A 20,322-nucleotide genomic window follows, 5' to 3' on the forward strand; every position below is an offset into this window, starting at 1 on the left:
TTCCTGAGTTGGGTTTATCAATAAGTGTTCTTTTGTGTTAATGTTGAAACATTTCAAATCTGTGAAAGAGTTTGTTGGTTAGGCTTGCTTTAGGCTGACTGGCGCTAGGATCTCATTTACAATCATTGCTTTAGTTGCTTTAGGCCTCTTTGAGGAATTTGGCTCCTTGTGTTTCAACAATGTTCTGATCGAATCATAAATTGTCTGATTTGTTCTGATATCAGAGTTCTCCTGACATAGTGTGGAAAGATTCAGAAAGGTGACACTTACCAACACTGTACTGTATCATTTTTTTCCTTATGGATAAAGTGTGCCAATATAATCATTATATTGCCTCCACAATTAAAAGAATGCAATCAGATAAGCTGGAGACAACGGCTGATCTTAGACATCCAGTTGGTCCAGTTGGTCCATATATATATTTATAAAATTTATATTTTTTTCTGATATTGTGATATAGTTCATTAAAATGTATGATATGATGTTTGGAAGCGTTTTAATGACCATTCTGGTGCAGGATGCCCAACTCCCACACATGCATTGCAAAGCGATAAAGTGTAATGTTAAAGGAACAGTCAACTCATTATTTATTAAGAAAAGTGATTAAGTGTAACATATTTGTATGTTTTAAAAGTATGCAAACCTTTGCTTTCAGTACTATCTGGTGTGACCCCATTTTGCAGCTTTTTGCAGAAAATTGTAAATGGTATCTTAAAAATATTTACAATAAAACAAAAGCATGACAGACAGTCACACTTTATAATACAATCACAATTTATTAATTGTAAAAATGTCAAAAACAGTACAAAAGGTAGTCCATATTACGATGCATTGCAGTCAGTCACAGTCCTCTGTGACGGAATACAATAGTTCTGTGTCAAAGTCAAGGTCAAGGTCAGGTTTATTTATTTATATCGCACCATAAAAAGCAACATGAGTGCTGACCAAAGTGCTGCATAACGGACAAAACATGACATCACCATACAAAAGAAAGCCTTATAAAAACGGATGAAATTCACAAAACATCAAAGACATCACATATTTTAGAATGGTCACTAACAAACAAGAAGATAAGCTGAACCTTAAAAATTGAATAATAGGGGCACTTTAAACAATATGATTTCAGACCACATAGGCTCATTTTTATGTTGCAAAATTTTGCATGTTGTCTTGACTTTAATGTAGGACCATAGACTCACTTGTCATGTTTAATCATGGGTGGAAGCTGAAATGAAGGGGGAAAAATGGTAGCAATTTCCAGAAAGTTTCCAAAATTAACCAAAGAATGAACATGCTGCATTCATATTACTTTATTTAAAAAGTGTACTCACATTCAGTAAGAGAGTTATCACTTTGTGACGTCTTGAATCCTTGTCCTGAATAAGAATGACACAGTTAAACCATGTCCATGATGAATAGAGTAACAGAAACATGAAACTGCATACAGTGAACTTTGAAACAGGTCTCTAAAGGAATGAACTGGACTGAACAGAACATTTACCAGCAGCTCGTCTCTTCCTCCATATGATGAGTGCAGTTATGATGAGAACAGCCACACACATGAACACCAGCACACTGAAAACTACAGACTGAGTAGATAATCCTGGCTCATATTCAGCAACATCTGACAATGTGGTGAATTAAAAAAGTAATAACAGAAAAAAAAGAAAAAAAAAAGAAAAAAACGGTAAGATGATGGACAGTTATTATAGTTTTTTTTTATTATTAAACCTGTTGCATTTCTGATGGTTTATTAGTTTTTCTTTACCAAATGTAATGTCCAGTTTGTTGTCCAGATTGAGGTGCTTCATTGTGCAGTTGTATTTATGTTCCCCACGTAGCTCTTTTTCACTGATCACCAAACTCTTCCTTATCTGGTAAGTTCCGTCTCCGTTGGGCAGAATCTCTCCTCCTGTGATCAGATTATCTTCCACTGGCTGACCATCTCTGAACAGGGTCAGGTTAATGTGACGGGGGTAAAAACCAGTGGCCAGACAGCTGATCTGAAGCCCTTGAGAGTCTGTGAGTGTCTTCCTCATGAGTCTGACTCTGGGTTTAACTATACAGAGAAAAATGAGAAGTGTTACTGTTTATGTGTTAACATTAAATTGTTGGGTTCATTGCATGAGTAAGTAATTATACTGATGTTAATTAGGTTGATTCTCTCACCTTTTCTCATGACATTGTTCTTTGTCATGTACAAGTACCTACGCAAAACTTTAATGCAAATAGGTTGATAAATATTTTCAATCAGAAACTTCATATGAAGTCTTGTTATTTGGCCCCATGGCCCCCATATTATTTTTGTCTGGACATTTTTTTCTGTGTCAAAGGTGTATTCTCCTATTTCTTGTCCATTAAAAGCATCCCATCTCTGCAGTAGACCTGGTTTATCATCATCCAACAGTTCACATCCAGCAAGTCTCTGTTGAACATGTACACCTAAAAAAACAGAATGATAATTAGTTTCTTTAAAGACTTACTAGTCTTCACTGACAATAATCATAAGATGTAGACTGAAAATACTTGTAATCATAACCATCTCTAGCAAATTCTTTTCTCACTTATACATAAAAATATCTTTAAATAACAAAATATGATGTACAAACTCTGCATTTGTTATAATATAATCAACGTGTTGGCCAGCACTCACTATTTGTGTGATTTAGATGCTTCTTAAAATAAACTGCTCGCTCTTTCATGCTGTAATACATATCGAGAAATACAATATCAGCATCACTTTTCTCTTCATTTTGGTACTTTGAATCACTTGGAATGCGACCTACAACACTCCATGTGATCGAGTCATAATATGCTAATTGCACATCATCCAACATCAGCACAGCACTGAACTCAGGAAAAGGTGTTTGTCCAACAATATATGTCGCAAAAGCCATCAGTGAGTGAGAACCTGTGGATAAACACAAAAAAACTTTCAAAATTACTATATATGAGACATACTCTAATACCAAGAATAAATAAGGACCACCGTACTGTATATATATTTCTATTATGACAACTCTCAGAGGGTTTGGCATAATGTACATGACAATGTTAATGTATTTGGTCTTGGCGAAACAGACCTGCTACGCTGCTGCTGCTGAAAGTAACATTACATGTGGCCAAGTATGGTAACCTATACTTGGAATTTGTGTTCTGCATTTAATCCATCCAAATGCACAGACAGAGCAGTGAACACACACCCAGAGCAGTGGGCAGCAATTTGGGGTTCGGTGCCTTGCTACCAAGGACACCTCAGTCATTGGTACTGAAGGTGGAAGACTGTGCTTACACTCCACCTACAATTCCTGCCGGTACTGAGACTCAGACCCACAACCTTTGGGTTAAAAGTCTGACTCTCTAACCATTAGGCCATGCCAATGAAAGTGAATAGATTGAGATGTGTTGTACTGTATGTGATTTGAATTTGTTAATGTTTTTATTTTTTGTGTATTTTGAAGACATATTGCCATGGTTTTGATTTAATTTGACGCATTATGTTAATTTTATGTTAATTGTTTTTTATTTATTTATTTTTAGTAAATTGGTTTAATTATATTGAGTTGATTTGGGTTTTGTATTTTGGTTGATTTATTGCCAGCAGTGATTAACAATTTATTGTTTTTTATTTTACAGCCCTGTGGATGATAAGGGAGTTTTAAAGAATTTGTGTAAATAACGTGAATATTGTTAAGAGATTGAAGTTGAAGTGAATTTTTGTAACCATGCGACATTATGTTGAATTAAAACTGCACAATTTCACCTTACATGCCGTATCTGGGGTTCATGGTGGGTGTTTGTAAGGATTTTTAAAGAATTTGGGTAAATGGGGAATATTTATGATTTATGTGTTGTATTGTTGTTGTTGTTGTTGTTTTCGAGCCCTGTGGATGGTGGTTGTTTGTAAGGGGTTTCAAAGACTTTGTGCAAATGATGCTTGTACCCATACATTATGTTGAGTTAAAAACCACTGTCCACTGTCCTGCTGAGTTTATCACCTTATCCAGCTAATCAAGAGCTGTGTCTGAAACCACCCGCTATTCACTTTTTCACTAATATAGTCGACAGGTGAGCGAATTCTGACACTCAGTGCACGGGAAGGGCTGCTGCATTTACAGAGTTTGTGCTTGCTGTTTAATAATCATTTGAAACTGGTAGCTCCAGTAGTAATTCACAGGTTTATCTTCATCTCTGTCATAGAAACTTGCATGTATAAACCTTAATTAAATATTTTCATAATCATTAAAAAAAACGAATATACACCTATATGATTTTACGCTGTACCCACATTGGAAAATTGGTTTGGAAAATGGATGGATGGATCAGCTGCAGGTGCCATCTTCTGGCAAAACGTGGAAATTAATTCAGCACAATCCTCACAGTGCCTTATGTGTATTCTCTAGCCATTGAGTATACATTGGCTGTACACTCATTATTGCAGTGCATTGTGGGATTGTGAGTAACACAACTACAAATGGCTGTCCCCTCAAATAGTGACCTATTTCAAGGTATAGGGGGCAATTTCGGACACTGCTAAGGTCTTTAGAATTACTAGAAATGTCCAGGCAGGAGTGATAGAGCTGGTTGAAGCTACACTCTGCAGGACAGTGGCCATCCAGGAGCGCAGTTTGACACATGCTATATCAAAGCAAATAAATGCAGTACCAAATGACTTCTTAAGGTTTTATTCAAGAATGAAGGTTACGACTTTAAAAGCCAATTTTCTTAAGGACCCATTCTGTTGCACCCTGTTTTTTTTTACTTCTAGTTTTTTTTCCATGTATTTGCATGTATAATCCATGTATTGCTTTAAAGAAGAAAAAAACATCCTGTTGATCTTCATGTCCCTTGCCACATGACCTATGGTCTGGCCTTCCTTCCTGTACCTCCCCCTCTGCTCTGTCCAACTCTACAAGAGAAGTTGAAGCTCTGCCTGTCTTCCTTTTATGACCGCCGTGATTTTGCCAAGACAGACATGTTCCTGGATCAACATCTTTTGATGATCCTGGATCAACATTACTGTCCAAAAATACAGACTTAACCCAATCCCTACCCCTAAACCTAACCTTACCCATAATTTATTCCTAAAATCAGAGGGAAATGATAGCTGATTAACAAAAGTGTAGAAGCACCTAACCCTGATTGTAAGCCTAAAACTGACATTTCCTGAAAATGTATCTCTCAATCCTGTTTGGTTGATTGGAATGATGTTCATGTTGTACTTGGTGAAATCACGCTCACCTTCCTTGTATATACTGTACTAAGCATGGCATGATGGTGTTTGGTCTAAAATTCAGTTCAGTGATAAAATATAAAATTGCAATGTAGAATTACAATAAAGTAATGCTTTAATAATAATCATAAGAAGGGGTTGAGCCAATGGCTCAATAATAGTTCTCCCCATTTTAAGGAGATTTTATCTTCAAGCAGTTTAGAGCTATCATCATAACAGTAAAGCCTCATTTTATAACTTCCTAAAGCACTAACATGAGAGATTTTGTGTATAATTACTGTATATAATAAAATAATTTTATAATAAAACTTGTGAATAATTGTTCAGAAAAAAAATAACCATTACTCCTTAAACATAAAGAAAGCACTTTGAACAGAAAAAACAACAACTATTAAACCTATCAAAACCTAACCTACAAAAACCTAAAAAAAAAAAAAAAAGGCCTATTAGTCAAGTTTCACATGGTCAACGGTTAAATCAGTTACTTTTAAATTCAGTGTCATTTGGAATGCTATACTAAAGTAGTCAAACGTACATATACACTTGGAGACAAAACATAGATCAGAAATATTTCTCATTGCTCATTAAGTCTCATTGCTTTCAGGGTTTAATTACTGTATTTTTTTAGTAGTATTTAAAAAACTTATTTGATATATATTTGATGCTCTAAAGGAAAATAACTGTAATTCTTCTTACCTGCTTTGGTGACTGTAAACCATGTCAACAGACACACACAAAAAAACATTGAGTAAATTAATAATTTTTTTCCAAAAAAGTATTGCATATTTTCATATAGTTAGGCTCGACTATTTCTGCAACACTTTTTATTGTTTTTGAAGAAACCAAATCTGCCTGCTCAGTTTAATATCATTAAAAGTGGTACTTCCCCAAGTCAATTTCTGACACCTCGCCCTTAAGTCTATAATTTATTAACTCCATGCAGTCAACTGACAAAGAAAGTTTAGTATTATTATGCTCTTAAAAAAAAAGGATGTGTTGAAACAGGTGAGATTAACACATCCTTTTTCGAGAGTTGCTTAACATAGTGTTTTTTGAACCTTAAATTGCATAAACACATTGCATTACACCAAATACACAAAATAATGTTTTTTTTAGCAGCGTCATATGACCCCTTTAGAGGCTGACATAAGATATTTTTTGAGGTGATTCCCCTGGAGCGTCTTACCTATGTATTACATCAAAAAACAAGCCAGTTTTATAAAGTCTGGACTCCATATCTGGAATATATTGAGCCTCATCCTCGCCCTATTATACTACAAGGAACATTGTAATTGTGTAACACTCTGGACATTTAACTTGTCTGCTCTTCTGCTCTTTAATGCACACATGTATGGACTTTATATGAAATAAAAAAGCAGTAAATGAACTTGCCTGCATTGATAACTGTCAAAAATGACATCAAATACACAAGTATAAACATTCTTTCAGTGATTTAATCCTGGTGTACAGACGTTTTCTCTTAACATTATTGTCTATTGTTCCTTAGCAACAGTTCAAAGTTCATTTGGCACACTTTCAGCAGGGAACAAAGTGAAGTGTTTTTCACCTACATGTGGAAAACAGGGTGTGAGACAGAACAGACAATGCTTCCTAAGTAATAACAAAAAATAAATAACAAAAATCTTTGGCTCAGCTTATTTAAATTGTTGACAGTAGTCCTATACTGAATGAAGCAAAGTCAAATGAAGTCAAACAAATAACTCAGCGGAATCACTGTGAGTTCACTAATAGCCAGCAGTGGGAGAAACTAGCCTGCTAAATGCAAATTTAACATATGTTCTTGGCAGCAAATACAAGGATGCCACTTACTAGGTGTTACGTTCCCAGTTAGTCTAGGGCTATAGGACCACGTAACAGAATAAGAAAAGGTGATATGTGGAGGCAGCAAGGTTCAATTCCCAACCCCGGAGCTTTAAAAAATGCCAACAATTGACTCAATATCAAAAACAAGTTATTTTATTTTATGAATATGGGAGGATGTCAACACTTCGACAGGGGGCAAGGCCAACATAACAAACAAAAACCCTCTAACTATTAGGGAGAAACTAACCAAACTAACAAAGGAAAGAAACAAAAATACAATAAGAATAAACTAACTCCCTAACTCGCATAAACAGGAGAAACACACCATAAACAAAATGGCACCCACCTCTCTACTAACATTCCCAATAAATTAACAAAATAAGCTTAATAGATAAACAAACAATAACATAAGTACAGACAGACAAATAATAACATTCAGAACAAACCAGATTGCTTCTAATAGGCTCCAGTTATCACAAGGGTGTTAACACAATAACACTGTAAAGGAATTATTCAACAACTCAAGCAAACAACTAAAGCTGTCTGGGTTGAGAACAGAATCCTCACGATGCAGCCTCCACACACACCACTTGTGCTGTGCAATGGTGCAGCTTAAAACCTCATGGCTTCCTCTCCTCCTGCAATCCCATCAGATCACCAATTATTGGAATCAGGTGGAAGCCCTTACATCCTACTTAGGGACAGTAAAGGAGGAGAGAGAAAAAGGGGGGAAAAACAAAACAAATATGTCCTTGGACATAACACCCTCACCACAAAAGGATTACAGCCAACAGTTGTAATACAAAACATAACACAGGGCAAGTCTCACTAATCTGGAACATAAGTTCTAGACAGAGCATCTGCAACAATGTTTTCAGCTCTTTTTTTATGCCGGATTTCGATGTTATATTCTTGCATAATAAGAGACCAGCGCATCAAACGTTGGTTAGAGTTAGACATTCTCAAAAGAAACACCAATGGATTATGATCGGTATAAACTGTAATGGACCCATCACTTCCACCCAAATATACCTCAAAATGTTGAAGTGTTAACAATAAAGCCAATGCCTCCTTCTCGATTGTACTGTAATTCTGTTGACTCTTAGAAAACTTCTTCGAGAAAAAAGATACAGGATGTTCAATGCCCACTCCATCTTCCTGCAGCAAAACTGCACCAGCTCCAGTAGCACTGGCGTCCACCTGCAACTGGAAAGGTCTGCAAAATTGGGAGCAGCAAGGACAGGGCAGGTACAAAGAAGGTCTTTAGCAGCGTTAAAAGCACTTATACACTCTGATGTCCACACAAATTTCCTAGATGTACTAAGGAGGTCAGTAAGAGGTGAAACGAGGGCAGCAAAGTTTTTGCAGAATCCACGATAGTATCCTGCCATCCCCAAAAAGCGCCTCAACTCACGCTTATTAGTTGGTGTAGGAAATTCAACAATTGCAGAAACTTTAGCTTCTACTGGTCGCACCTGACCCTGTCCCACACACTTACCAAGGTATACAACTACAGCTTTAGCAAATTCACATTTTGCTAAATTTAAAGTTAGTGAAGCATCTGCTAACCGTCCAAACACTTCATCCAACTTGACCAAGTGATCTTCCCACGAGTTGGAACACACCACAACATCATCCAAATAAACTTCAGTATTCTGCAATCCTGACAATACTCTGTTCATGAGTCTGTGAAAGGTGGAAGGTGCATTTCGCATGCCAAAAGCCATGACAGAGTATTGCAGAAAGGCATCAGGTATTACAAATGCGGATATCTCTGAAGCATGTCGTGTTAGAGGAACTTACCAATACCCTTTCAGCAAGTCTAATTTTGTGACATAGCGTGCACTACCAACTCAATCGACACAATCTTCCATTCTTGGAAGTGGGAAGGAATCTGGCTTAGTCACAGCATTGAGTTTGCGATAATCAGTACAAAACCTGACTGTAGAGTCAGACTTGGGCACTAAGATACTCCATGGACTTTGGCTAGGGACAGCCAGCCCATGATCAAGCAGATATTGAACCTCAGATTTCATAAGGTCACGCTTCTTCGGGTTCACTCTGTACGGATGTTGCTTAATTGGTTGACTGTTACCTACATCAATATCATGACATAGTACAGTAGTTTGAGATGGCACATCAGCATAAAGGCGGGAATATTTACCAATCAAACTACTAATGGCCTCAAACTCACTTGCAGACAAATGGGAAAGGGTGGTCTTCAAATTAGCCAGAATGGCAGAATTCTGCAAACGGACACACGAAGTTGGAGCATCTTTTGCCATTTATCCATCCTCCTCAGGGCAATACACTGGGGCAAAACAACAGTAGTCACAGGTACTGGCTTAGAACTCCCTTCATTCACGTTCCGTGCAACATAAGCCTTGAACATGTTCACATGACATAATCTGCTTTTCTTCTTCTGATCAGGAGTACAAATTACATAGTTGGTGTCACTTAGCTTCCTCTCAATCATGTAAGGTCCTGAAAACCGAGCCTGCAACGCAGAGCCAGGTACTGGAAGCAGGACAAGCACAGACTCACCAGACTGGAAAGTACAGGCCACACTCTTATGATCATACTGCACCTTCATCTTAGTCTGGGAGTTAGCCAGATTAACTTTAGCAATCTCACAGGCCTTGCAAAGACGTTCACGAAAAGAACTGACATAGTCAAGAATGGGCATAGGTGTAGAACTTTGTGACAAGAATTGCTCACTGATCAACTTAAGAGGTCCTCGTACAGTGTGCCCAAACACTAGCTCTGCTGGACTGAAACCCAGTGACTCCTGGACACTCTCCCTTGCAGCAAACATGATTAATGGTAAGCCCTCAACCCATTCCTTGCCAGTCTTGATACAAAATTTTTGGAGCATTGACTTAAGAGTCTGGTGAAATCGCTCCAATGCACCCTGAGATTCCAGGTGGTAAGCACTAACCAATTGGTGCTTAACACCCAACTCATTTAACATCTGTGAAAAACCTTAGATGTAAAATTAGTACCTTGATCTGATTGGATCACCTTTGGTAGGCCAAACATAGAGCAAAACTTAATAAGCTCTTGAACAACTGTCCTTGCTTTAAGAGTGCGAAGGGGGACTGCTTCTGGGTAACGAGTCGCAGCACACAATGGTCAAGATATACTGGTAACCTGACTTTGACCTAGGCAAGGGCCCCACGCAGTCAATAATTAGTCACCTGAATGGCTCACCAAGAACTGGAATTGGGTTAAGGGGAGCTGGCTGATTAACTTGGTTTGGGTTACCTGCCAGTTGACAAGTGGGACAAGAACACACGAATTTGGAGACTGATGACTTTAGACCTGGCCAAAAGAAATATTTGGAAATTCGATGGAAAGTTTTGGTCACCCCTAAGTGACCTGATAATGCATTCTCATGAGCCAATTGTAACACCTGTGCCCGATACCCAGAAGGTAGCACAATTTGACGAACCTCTTGACAATTCAAATCAGAACACTGAAGCTTCCATCTCCGCTTTAATACCCCATCCTCCAAAAAGTAAGTGACTCCAACTTCTGGCACTCGCATAATTTCCACCACAGAATACATGCAAAAAACTAAGGAAGGATCAGACGTCTGAGCTGCAACCAAGTCCTCCTTACAAACCTTTAACGGAAGAGAGGGTACCTCACTTGACTCAGCACGTTCTGAACCCATTCCAGGTACTACACTCAACTCGCACATTTCACAGTTAGGCTGAGAAGAGAAAACAGTGTCAGATAGGTCGATAGCATTTCCAAATTTCTTTGACTGTGCACGGGTCACAACACAGGCAGGGAATACAGCAGAGAATTGAGTAGAAAGATCAGGCAACTCAACACTAGGTTTATGAACTACAATGGGTCTAGGAAAAACCTTACTCCCAGCAAGCTCATTTCCCAGGATAAAACCGACACCATCCACAGGTAATCGAGAGCACACACCCAGAATAACAGTTCCTGTGACAAGGTCAGACTCCAAATACACCCCCTTTAACACATCCCATTTCACATCCACGAATTACCACATCACTACCAGTATATGATTCGGGTGAAAAAGGTAACATCTCCAAAATTAATGACTGCATGGCTCCTGTGTCTCTGAAACAGGTGAAAGAGAAACTGAGCCAAAAGAGAGAAAAGGCTGATACGCAACAACATCCAAATCCTTTAACACTGGTACGGATTGTACCAACGCTACATTTTTGGCTTTAGAGGCAGTTTTCTGTTTCCATGCCTTACACTCTGAAATTAAATAGCTTGGGTCAAGAAAATAAAAACAGACCCGCCTATCTTCTGTACGCTTAGGACTAGATTTATGTTTACCTCCAGCAAACATCTCTGAATTAGCAGGACGACCAGAAGCATGGAACGGTTCTGAGCTCTCTGTAGCTGAAGACTGACTTTTAGCCTGACGTGTAGATGAAAATACGTTACGATGCGTCAACACAAATTCATCCGCTATCACAGCAGCATCAGTAAGAGCTTGCACCTTCTGTTCATTCAAATGAACAACAACACTTTCTGGGACACAGGCTTTAAAATCTTCTAACAAGATCAACTCCTGGAGCTGCTCAAAAGTGGTAATCTTGCTAGAAACACACCATTTTTCAAAAAGTGCCTTTTTTTCTCTCATGCAAATTCAACATGTGTTTGTCTGGCTGTTTTTGCATGTGCCCTAAACTTTTGACGGTAAGCTACTGGCACCAGTTCATATGCTCGTAACACAGCAGCCTTCATTACGTCATAACTAAGAGATTGTTCAATGGGCAATGCAGCTGAAACCTCTTGCGCTTTACCTGTCAAATTGCATTGCAGAAGTAGAGTCCACATATCCTTAGGCCACTGTAGCTTTACAGCCACACGTTCAAACGCTATGAAATATGAGTCCACTTCAGTCTCTTTAAATGGTGGCACAAGTTTAATATACCTGCTAACATCAAAATTAGAATGCGACTCAGAAGGGGAATCAGAAGAGCTTTGGTTACGGGTATGCGCAGAATCTACTATTGGCACCTCAGCTGATCTAATCTGAGGTGAAGGGGTAGGTCTGCTACGTAACTTAAGAGCCTCCATCTCATTTCCATGTCGCTCACTATCCCGTGCCCGTTCAGCTTCAATTACTCGAAGCCTGATGCACTGAGCCTCACATTCTTGTCGCTTTAACTCAAGATTTAATTATTTTAGCTTAATTGCCAATATAGCATCTGAACCAGAATCTTTTGAATCTATGTTAAGAACAGAATCAAAGCCAGCAGTCTCAGATTCTTTCCCAACCTCCCTATCTGATGCCACCAAATACCAGCTTCTACCAACTTCCCATATAAATCCTCTTTGATAGCCTGTTTATTCGCCTCTTTAAGTACGCTAATGTTGAAGAAGTCTGCAATAGCTATTAAATCCCTTTTACGACAACGATTATACACTTCTACCGTGGGAAGTAATGTAAATGAGATTAAATCAAACTCCATATCTTAAGTACTATTTCTCCCACATCAAAAGAGCAAAAACAGCCAGGCAAAGACAAAAGAGAAAAAGGAACACTTACCATTTACAAATTTGATCATCCACCAGCGGAATAATGTTCAAAGTTGTTTCAAATAACACCGATAACATCAATTTGTTACCACTTTGTTTGACGAGCCCCCAAATTCTGTTATGTTCCCAGTTAGTCTAGGGCTATAGGACCACGTAACCGAATAAGAAAAGGTGATATGTGGAGGCAGCAAGGTTCAATTCCCAACCCCGGAGCTTTAACAAATGCCAACAATTGACTCAATATCAAAAACAAGTTCTTTTATTTTACGAATATGGGAGGATGTCAACACTTCGAGAGGGGGCAAGGCCAACATAACAAACAAAAACCCTCTAACTATTAGGGAGAAACTAACCAAACTAACAAAGGAAAGAAACAAAAATACAATAAGAATAAACTAACTCCCTAACTTGCATAAACAGGAGAAAAAACACCATAAACAAAATGGCACCCACCTCTCTACTAACATTCCCAATAAATTAACAACATAAGCTTAATAGATAAACAAACAATAACATAAGTACAGACAGACAAATAATAACGTTCAGAACAAACCAGATTCCTTGTCATAGGCTCCAGTTATCAAAAGGGTGTTAACACAATAACACTGTAAAGGAATTAATCAACAACTCAAGCAAACAACTAAAGCTGTCTGGGTTAAGAACAGAATCCTCACGATGCAGCCTCCACACACACCGCTTGTGCTTCTTCTTCTTCTTCTTCTTCTTTCGGGTTTAATGGTGGTTGGCAACTAATCTCAAATGTGCATTACTGCCACCTACTAGACTGGAGTGTGGGTATTAGAATGACATTAAAGGAGAGGTGAAGAAAAATTTAAGTAAATAAATAGAAATAAAAACTTATATAAAACCTTTACAAAATAAAATTCCTTCCTATTAAATTCTTTCACTTAATCCAGTGTTTTTCAAAAACAAAATTAATAAATTGTGTATACTCCCAGATGATTTCCCTAATAAATGCTCAAGTGTCATGCTTTGTTCATCCATCTGTACCTTTAATTCTGCCCGATCTTCTTCATATTTTTTGCAGTCTAACAGTATATGCTTCACTGTCTCTTGCACATTACACTCAGTGCATAATCCAGTGGGATGTTTTCCTATTCTGTGCAATGTTGTATTTAAACCAGTGTGACCCATTCTAAGACGTAAGACTAACATCTCCTCCCTAGGGCTTCTGCCCTTCCTCATGCTTGTGGTTACTTGATTTTGTATGCTGTATAGATGACCTCCTGTATCCGCTGTGTTCCAATATTCTTGCCATATATAAAGTGAATGTTGCTTTATGATGGTTTTGACCTCTGCTCTACTTATTGGTACTTGTACATCTACTGTTTCATGCTTTATAGAATTTTTTGCTAGCATATCCACAACTTAATTTCCTTCTACCCCCACATGGGCAGGAACCCAAAGGAAGGAGACAACCACTCCCTCATTATGAAGTGTGAGAAGCAAGTGAAGTATTTGATAAATGAGGTCTTGTCTACATGACGCCCTCCAGACTGAATGCTTAATAATGCTGATAAACTGCCTGAGGCTATAATAACACCTTGACTCTGATGATTTTTTTCCACCCACTCTAATGCCAGTAAAATTGTTATCAACTCCACACTGTAAACTGACAGATAATCTGTAGTCCTCTTTTTGACTACTACTTCATACCAAGGAATAAAAAATGCTGCACCAGTACGGCCTGTTTCCGGCTGCTTTGATCCATCCGTAAAAATGAATAATTCCTCTTACTGGATACTGCTCTACATAGTTTTGAACTATTATCCATTGCGGCATTATTTTTGAGTTTTCTTTTAGTATTTGTTGTAAACTTACATTTACAGATGGTTTTATAAATTTCCAGGGTGGTATTGTTGATATTGCCACAGTGGGCCCTATTTGCGACTGATTGAGACCTGCATTTTGAGCCTTAGCATCCCCCACCCATCCGAAACTGTAAAAACTGCTTTTATTATGCTCTGTGCATTCTTGCAAGACAGTTTTTGTGGGGTGCTCCATACGATGTCCTTGTAAATAAGTCCAATATGCCAACATGATTTTGACCCTCCTAATACGTAGCGGCATCTCTCCTGCTTCCACCTGTAAAGCAGTTACTGGTGATGTTTTAAATGCCCTGGTACAAATCCGAAGTGCCTGTGCCTGCTCCACATCAAGCTTTTTAAGGTTAGATTCCGATGCTGACATATACGCTAAGGAACCATAGTCAGAGGCAGTTCTCATGAGAGCCTGATAGATGTTTATTAACGAAGCTCTACTCGCTCCCCAGTCTCGCCCTGATAGACATCTCAACACGTTGTTGATCTTCTTACATTTATTTCTGACCTTATCAATATGATGACACCAAGTCATCCTCTCATCAAAGATAACTCCTAGAAACCTCACCACCTTAACCTGATCCAAATCCTGTCCATACAATTTCAGTGGTACTACTTTGTGGCGCTTAGAGAAGCATATAACTTGAGTTTTTGGAATTGAGAGTTTAAATCCCCATTTAGAAGTCCATTGTTCAACTTTCTCTATTGCATTTTGCATTTTCTTTCTAAGATATTCTACATTTCGACCCCTAACCCAGAGTGCTCCATCGTCTGCATAAAGTGACTTACCTATATTTCCACTTACTTGATCAAAAATGTCATTTATCATAATATTAAACAATATGGGGCTGCAAACACTACTTTGTGGGGTACCATTTTCCACTATATGCCTACTTGATATGATTCCATATCATATTGATCAGCCTTAATACTACCTCCAGTGATGCATCTCTCATATGCCCTAGCATGCTATAACATATAGCATCTTTCCCTGGTGTTGTTTGTCGTGCATTTAGGATAGCCCTTTTTAATTCAAACATAGTAAAAGGCAGGTCCATATCTCCTCCTGGTGCGAATCTACTGTCTTTCATTCCAGGGTTTTCCAACAATGTCTGATTCCTACACTGGTTATCTATTGTGGATAAATTTCCAGAACTGTGGATTTTCACAAAAGTTTCTACCAAAAGCTCTGCTTTTTCTGCATTACTAACTGCATTCTTATTATTGCTACATAACACTGGCATTTCGACCTTTCTACCTAATCCACTCATTCTTCTAATTGTTCCCCATATGTCTGACAACTGAGTTTCACTTCCAATTTTATTGCAACACTGTCTCCAATACACACGTTTGACTGACCTAATCATTTTCCTAACTACTGCTTGCGCCCTTTTGTAGCTAATTAAAGTTTCCAGTGTGTGATGAGCTTTAAGCTGCCTAAATGCTTTATTTCTTCTTTTAACTGCTATTCTACAGCTCTCATCCCACCACGGCACCCTTTTTCCCTGTTTATTTCCTGTACTTTTTGGAATTGTTTCTTCTGCTGTTTGTATAATGGTTCATTTCCTCCACATCTGTTATATCTCTACTCAGTATTTCCAGACACTTACTCTCACTAATTTCTTGAAATGTCTGCCAGTCAGCTTTATCTAATTTCCACCTTGGTATTTTCACTTCCTCATCCTGGTGTACCTCTATGCCAATCCTAGTTATTATTGGGTAGTGATCACTACCCACTGTTGACCTACCTTTTACCTCCCATGCACTAATTCCTGCAATTTCAATTGATACTAGTGTTAGATCAATAGCACTTTCTGTATTACTATTATACCGTGTGCCCTTTTAATCATTAATACACACCAACTCCTTATCATCTATAAATTTCTCTACTTCTAATCCATTTATATCTGTGTTTTTACTTCCCCACAATGTACTGTGTGCATTAAAATCTCCACATACCATTATTTTTCCCTGCATTGATCCACAAACTAATTCCAACATATCAGTACTTAATTTATTGCAAGGGTTGTAGAAATTGACTATTTTTATACTGTTTTGCCCTGACCATACTTAAATTACAACAGATTCATGTTCTTTTCCCTTACTAATAACTTTATATCTTACCCCACTTTTAACAAAAGTTGCTACACCTCCACCTTTTCCTGTTTCTCTATCTCTCCTAATTGAAGTATATCCGTACAAAACAAAGTCCAATTGTGGTTTTAACCATGTTTCTTGCACACATATTACATGAGGTCTATCTGCTAAATCTGAGACAAAACTCTTGAATTCCTGTCCATTTGCTATAAGGCTTCTGGAGTTCCATTGCAATATAGTTAATATCATAAAGAGCCACCAACCCATGTCTGCGAGTTTGTACTTCAGGCCACTATCATTTCTTCCACTACCTCATAGCTAAGCCCTTTTATTCCTAGATATTTTTCCACTGATTTAACTATTATTTTGATCTTTTCTGTCTTCCTGTCTGTCTGTGTTGAGCAGTTTATCACCTCAACCATAAACAACACAAATTCATTTTTGCCCATAACTAACAAATCCTCCTTTGCCTCAATTGTCTCACACTTCCCACAAGACCCACTTTTATTGTCTCTGAGATCTGGTTTATAGGCTTCCTTTTCCTTAGACACTTTCTTTACAGCTTCTGCGTAAGTTATTCCTTGCAGCGATCTCACTCGCCGCACCTCCATTGCCCTCTTGCTAGCTTCACATCCACGGTAGGCTGAACTGTGCTCCCCTCCACAATTACAGCATTTTAGCTTTACTCCTTCTCCACATTCCCCATACTCATGCTCGCCTGAACACCTACCGCATCTTTGTTTACCCTTACATACTGCTGCTACATGGCCATATCTTTGGCACTTAAAACATCTCAGTGGGGGAGGGATGTATGGCCTGACCTCATAGCTCATGTAGCCTATACTGTATATAACTTACTTGGAAGTTTTGCTTCATCAAACTTAATCATCACAGACAGGCTATTGCACTTCTCCCCATTTCTGGTTGTTCTAAGGCGTTTTACCTCCAGCACTTTTGTCCCTGTTACATTGTCTCTGATTTGGTCTTCTATGACATTTACCGGTATTCCTGTGATAACCCCTCGAATCAACACCTTGTTTCCAGTCAAGATGCACTTTATTCTCTTGCCATCTATTCTGTTCAGTTCTATAGTTTTCTCTTGTTGCGTTTTACTCCTACAAAAAAATCAGCAGCGCTCCACTTCTTAATACTCTAGTCTAGCTGTTGCCAACCAACCACCGCGACCCTGACAGCGCTCCACCACCGCTTGTGCTGTGCAATGGTGCAGCTTAAAACCTCTAGGCTTCCTCTACTCCTGCAATCCCATCAGATCACCAATTATTGGAATCAGGTGGAAGCCCTTACCTTCTTACTTACAGAAAATAAAGAAAGAGAGAAAAAAAGAAAAAAAAACAAAACAAATACGTCCTTGGACGTAACACTAGGCTAGTATTTTTACATTTTTACAGTAAAGTGCCAAGTAAACACTCACCAAAAAAAAAAACTGTTTCATTCATCCAATTATAAAAAATGTAGGGTAATGATTCACATCTATATTTTTTTATTTGAGCCAATGGAAAAATAAATAAATTGCCCTAAGTGCGTTTTGAACCAAACATTAGCAGAACATTAAACAATTCTCTGCTTTTTTCATCTTGCTTCAGGATACATAAAGTATTGCTTAATTTCAACATAGTTTACCTAAAGTCCTGTGAAATGCATGCTCAATCTCATACCCATTTTCAGTAAATTGCAACAAAAAATATTCACACAAATAGATTAACTAAAATTCTCTATTGCTCATTTAAGTGGATGACCACAATAAAATTAGATTTAAAAAAAATAAATAAATAAATAAAGAATTGAGTCAATTAGAATTATGTTTAGAAATGTAACATGAAACACAGATACACATCTCACTGTTTATCCAGCATCTCACAACCCCGGTGACCTGCAAATCTTAAGGTGAAAGTGAAAACGGCTCAATAAAAGGTTTTTATTGAGCACTCAGATGTGTCATATAACACTACTGTAGGTGTGAAAAACACACCTTCACTGTAATTGCTTTGAATAAAAGTGTCTGCAAAATGCATGCTCAATGTAAATTGTTTATGATAACTTTTACCATGATAATAAAAAATAAAAAATAAATCCATCATCATTGTGGTTCACTCAGTCTTAATTTTTAGCAGTGTGTCAGCAGAGGTGCATTCTTCATCAGTGAGTGAGAGCCTGTGGATACACAAGGACAATATAATATTAGTACAATGTCAAATTAGACCATTACTGTACATATGACTGTACATTCCTGCTAACATCTACAGAAAGTAATTTTTATTTGTTTGTTTTTTTTATTTGTTTACTTTAAAGGGATAGTTCACCCAAAAATCTAAATTTGATGTTTATCTGCTGACCCCCAGGGCATCCAAGATGTAGGTGACTTTGTTTCTTCAGTAGAACACAGACGAAGATTTTTAACACAAACCATTGCAGTCTATCAGTCTTATAATGGAAGTGAATGGGAATCACGACAATAAAACTAAAAAAACATACACAAACAAAACCAAATTACTTTGTCAGACAACAATTGGTCTGCGCAGCGCAAACAAAGCCAAAACGTGGATATTTTAGGCAATATAGAAATCTTGGCCAGGACGTGTCCTGGGAAAATGCCACGTTTGGTCACCCTATTTTATTCCCTTGTTGCCGAGAAATATAATGTAGCACATAGGCACACAATGTGTAAGGCTGGGCAAGGCTTTGCCTTTCCGCCATGGGTTGGTTCACGAGTTCACCCTTATATCTAATCTGATAGCAAATAGTGAGCATATTTTGGCGTGCTGTCCTGGGGGAGGGCTCCAAGCCCAGAATATAGCCCGAACCCAGAGAACTCCCCCTATCCCTAATGTGGGATAAAAATAGATTAGGAGTGAGGAGTTGGGGTGGAGGAGGGATGCCAGAAAACTTGTCATAGGACAGAGGCAGGTAGGCTGCATATACAGTATATATATACTGTGCTAGCTAGGATGGTTAGCTAAAGAAGTTACACCTGTGCCAAATTGGTTGATTATTGACCCGATCGTTTTGTGTCTTTGCACATCAATGTATCGTCATGAGCTGCAGGGTTTAATTTGGTTTTGTTTGTGTATGTTTTTCTTAGTTTTATTGTATGTTTTAGCCATGATTCCCATCCACTTCCATTATAAGAGTGATAGACTGCAATGGTTTGTGTTAAAAATCTTTGTGTTCTACCGAAGAAACAAAGTCACCTACATTTTGGATGCCCTGGGGGTCAGCAGATAAACATCAAATTTTCATTTTTGGGTGAACTATCCCTTTAACCCTCTGGGGCCGACTAACGCAAATATGCGTTTTGAGGCATCTTCTACTGATAACCCGGAAAAGAACTTAAATTACACTTTCAGTTTTGATCGTACAGATAAGATCAATACATCAATCGAATCTGTAAAGGGTCTACTTTTATTTGTTTACACACATGATAACAACAAAACTTTGTGCATTTATAAAATAAAGAAAACAAACAGAGTGCGCTGTCTAGAAACGCGTCATTAAAATGAACTGTAACTCAGTGAATACTCAACACAGAGACATGAGAGATATATCTATAGTAAGCTTGACATGTCTACTTTGTTTACAGTGTAGGTGTGTTTTTCACACCCACAGTAGTGTTATATGACACATCTGAGTGCTCAATAAAAAACTTTTATTGAGCCGTTTTCACTTTCACCTTAAGATAAAACATATCACAGAAAAGCTGATTTGCAGGTCACCGGGGTTGTGAGATGCTGGAAAAACAGTGAGATGTGTATCTGTGTTTCATGTTACATTTCT

General features: G+C 38.0%; 1 protein-coding gene across 1 annotated transcript; it reads right to left on the minus strand.

Annotated features, from left to right (window-relative positions):
* Nucleotides 1-756: 756 nt before the first annotated feature.
* On the minus strand, nt 757-13,002 carry LOC109097201 (major histocompatibility complex class I-related gene protein-like). The gene is made up of 7 exons (XM_042729011.1): nt 5,930-13,002; nt 2,654-2,911; nt 2,170-2,442; nt 1,769-2,059; nt 1,502-1,624; nt 1,332-1,376; nt 757-1,225 (listed from the first exon to the last, which is right to left on the minus strand). Exons 1-7 carry the CDS (start codon nt 6,015-6,017, stop codon nt 1,209-1,211), a joined length of 1,095 nt encoding a protein of 364 aa, XP_042584945.1. The 5' UTR covers nt 6,018-13,002; the 3' UTR covers nt 757-1,208.
* Between the last annotated feature and the right edge of the window lie 7,320 nt (nt 13,003-20,322).

Source organism: Cyprinus carpio, chromosome B8 (genome assembly GCF_018340385.1).
Source record: "Cyprinus carpio isolate SPL01 chromosome B8, ASM1834038v1, whole genome shotgun sequence".
Taxonomy (NCBI): domain Eukaryota; kingdom Metazoa; phylum Chordata; class Actinopteri; order Cypriniformes; family Cyprinidae; genus Cyprinus; species Cyprinus carpio.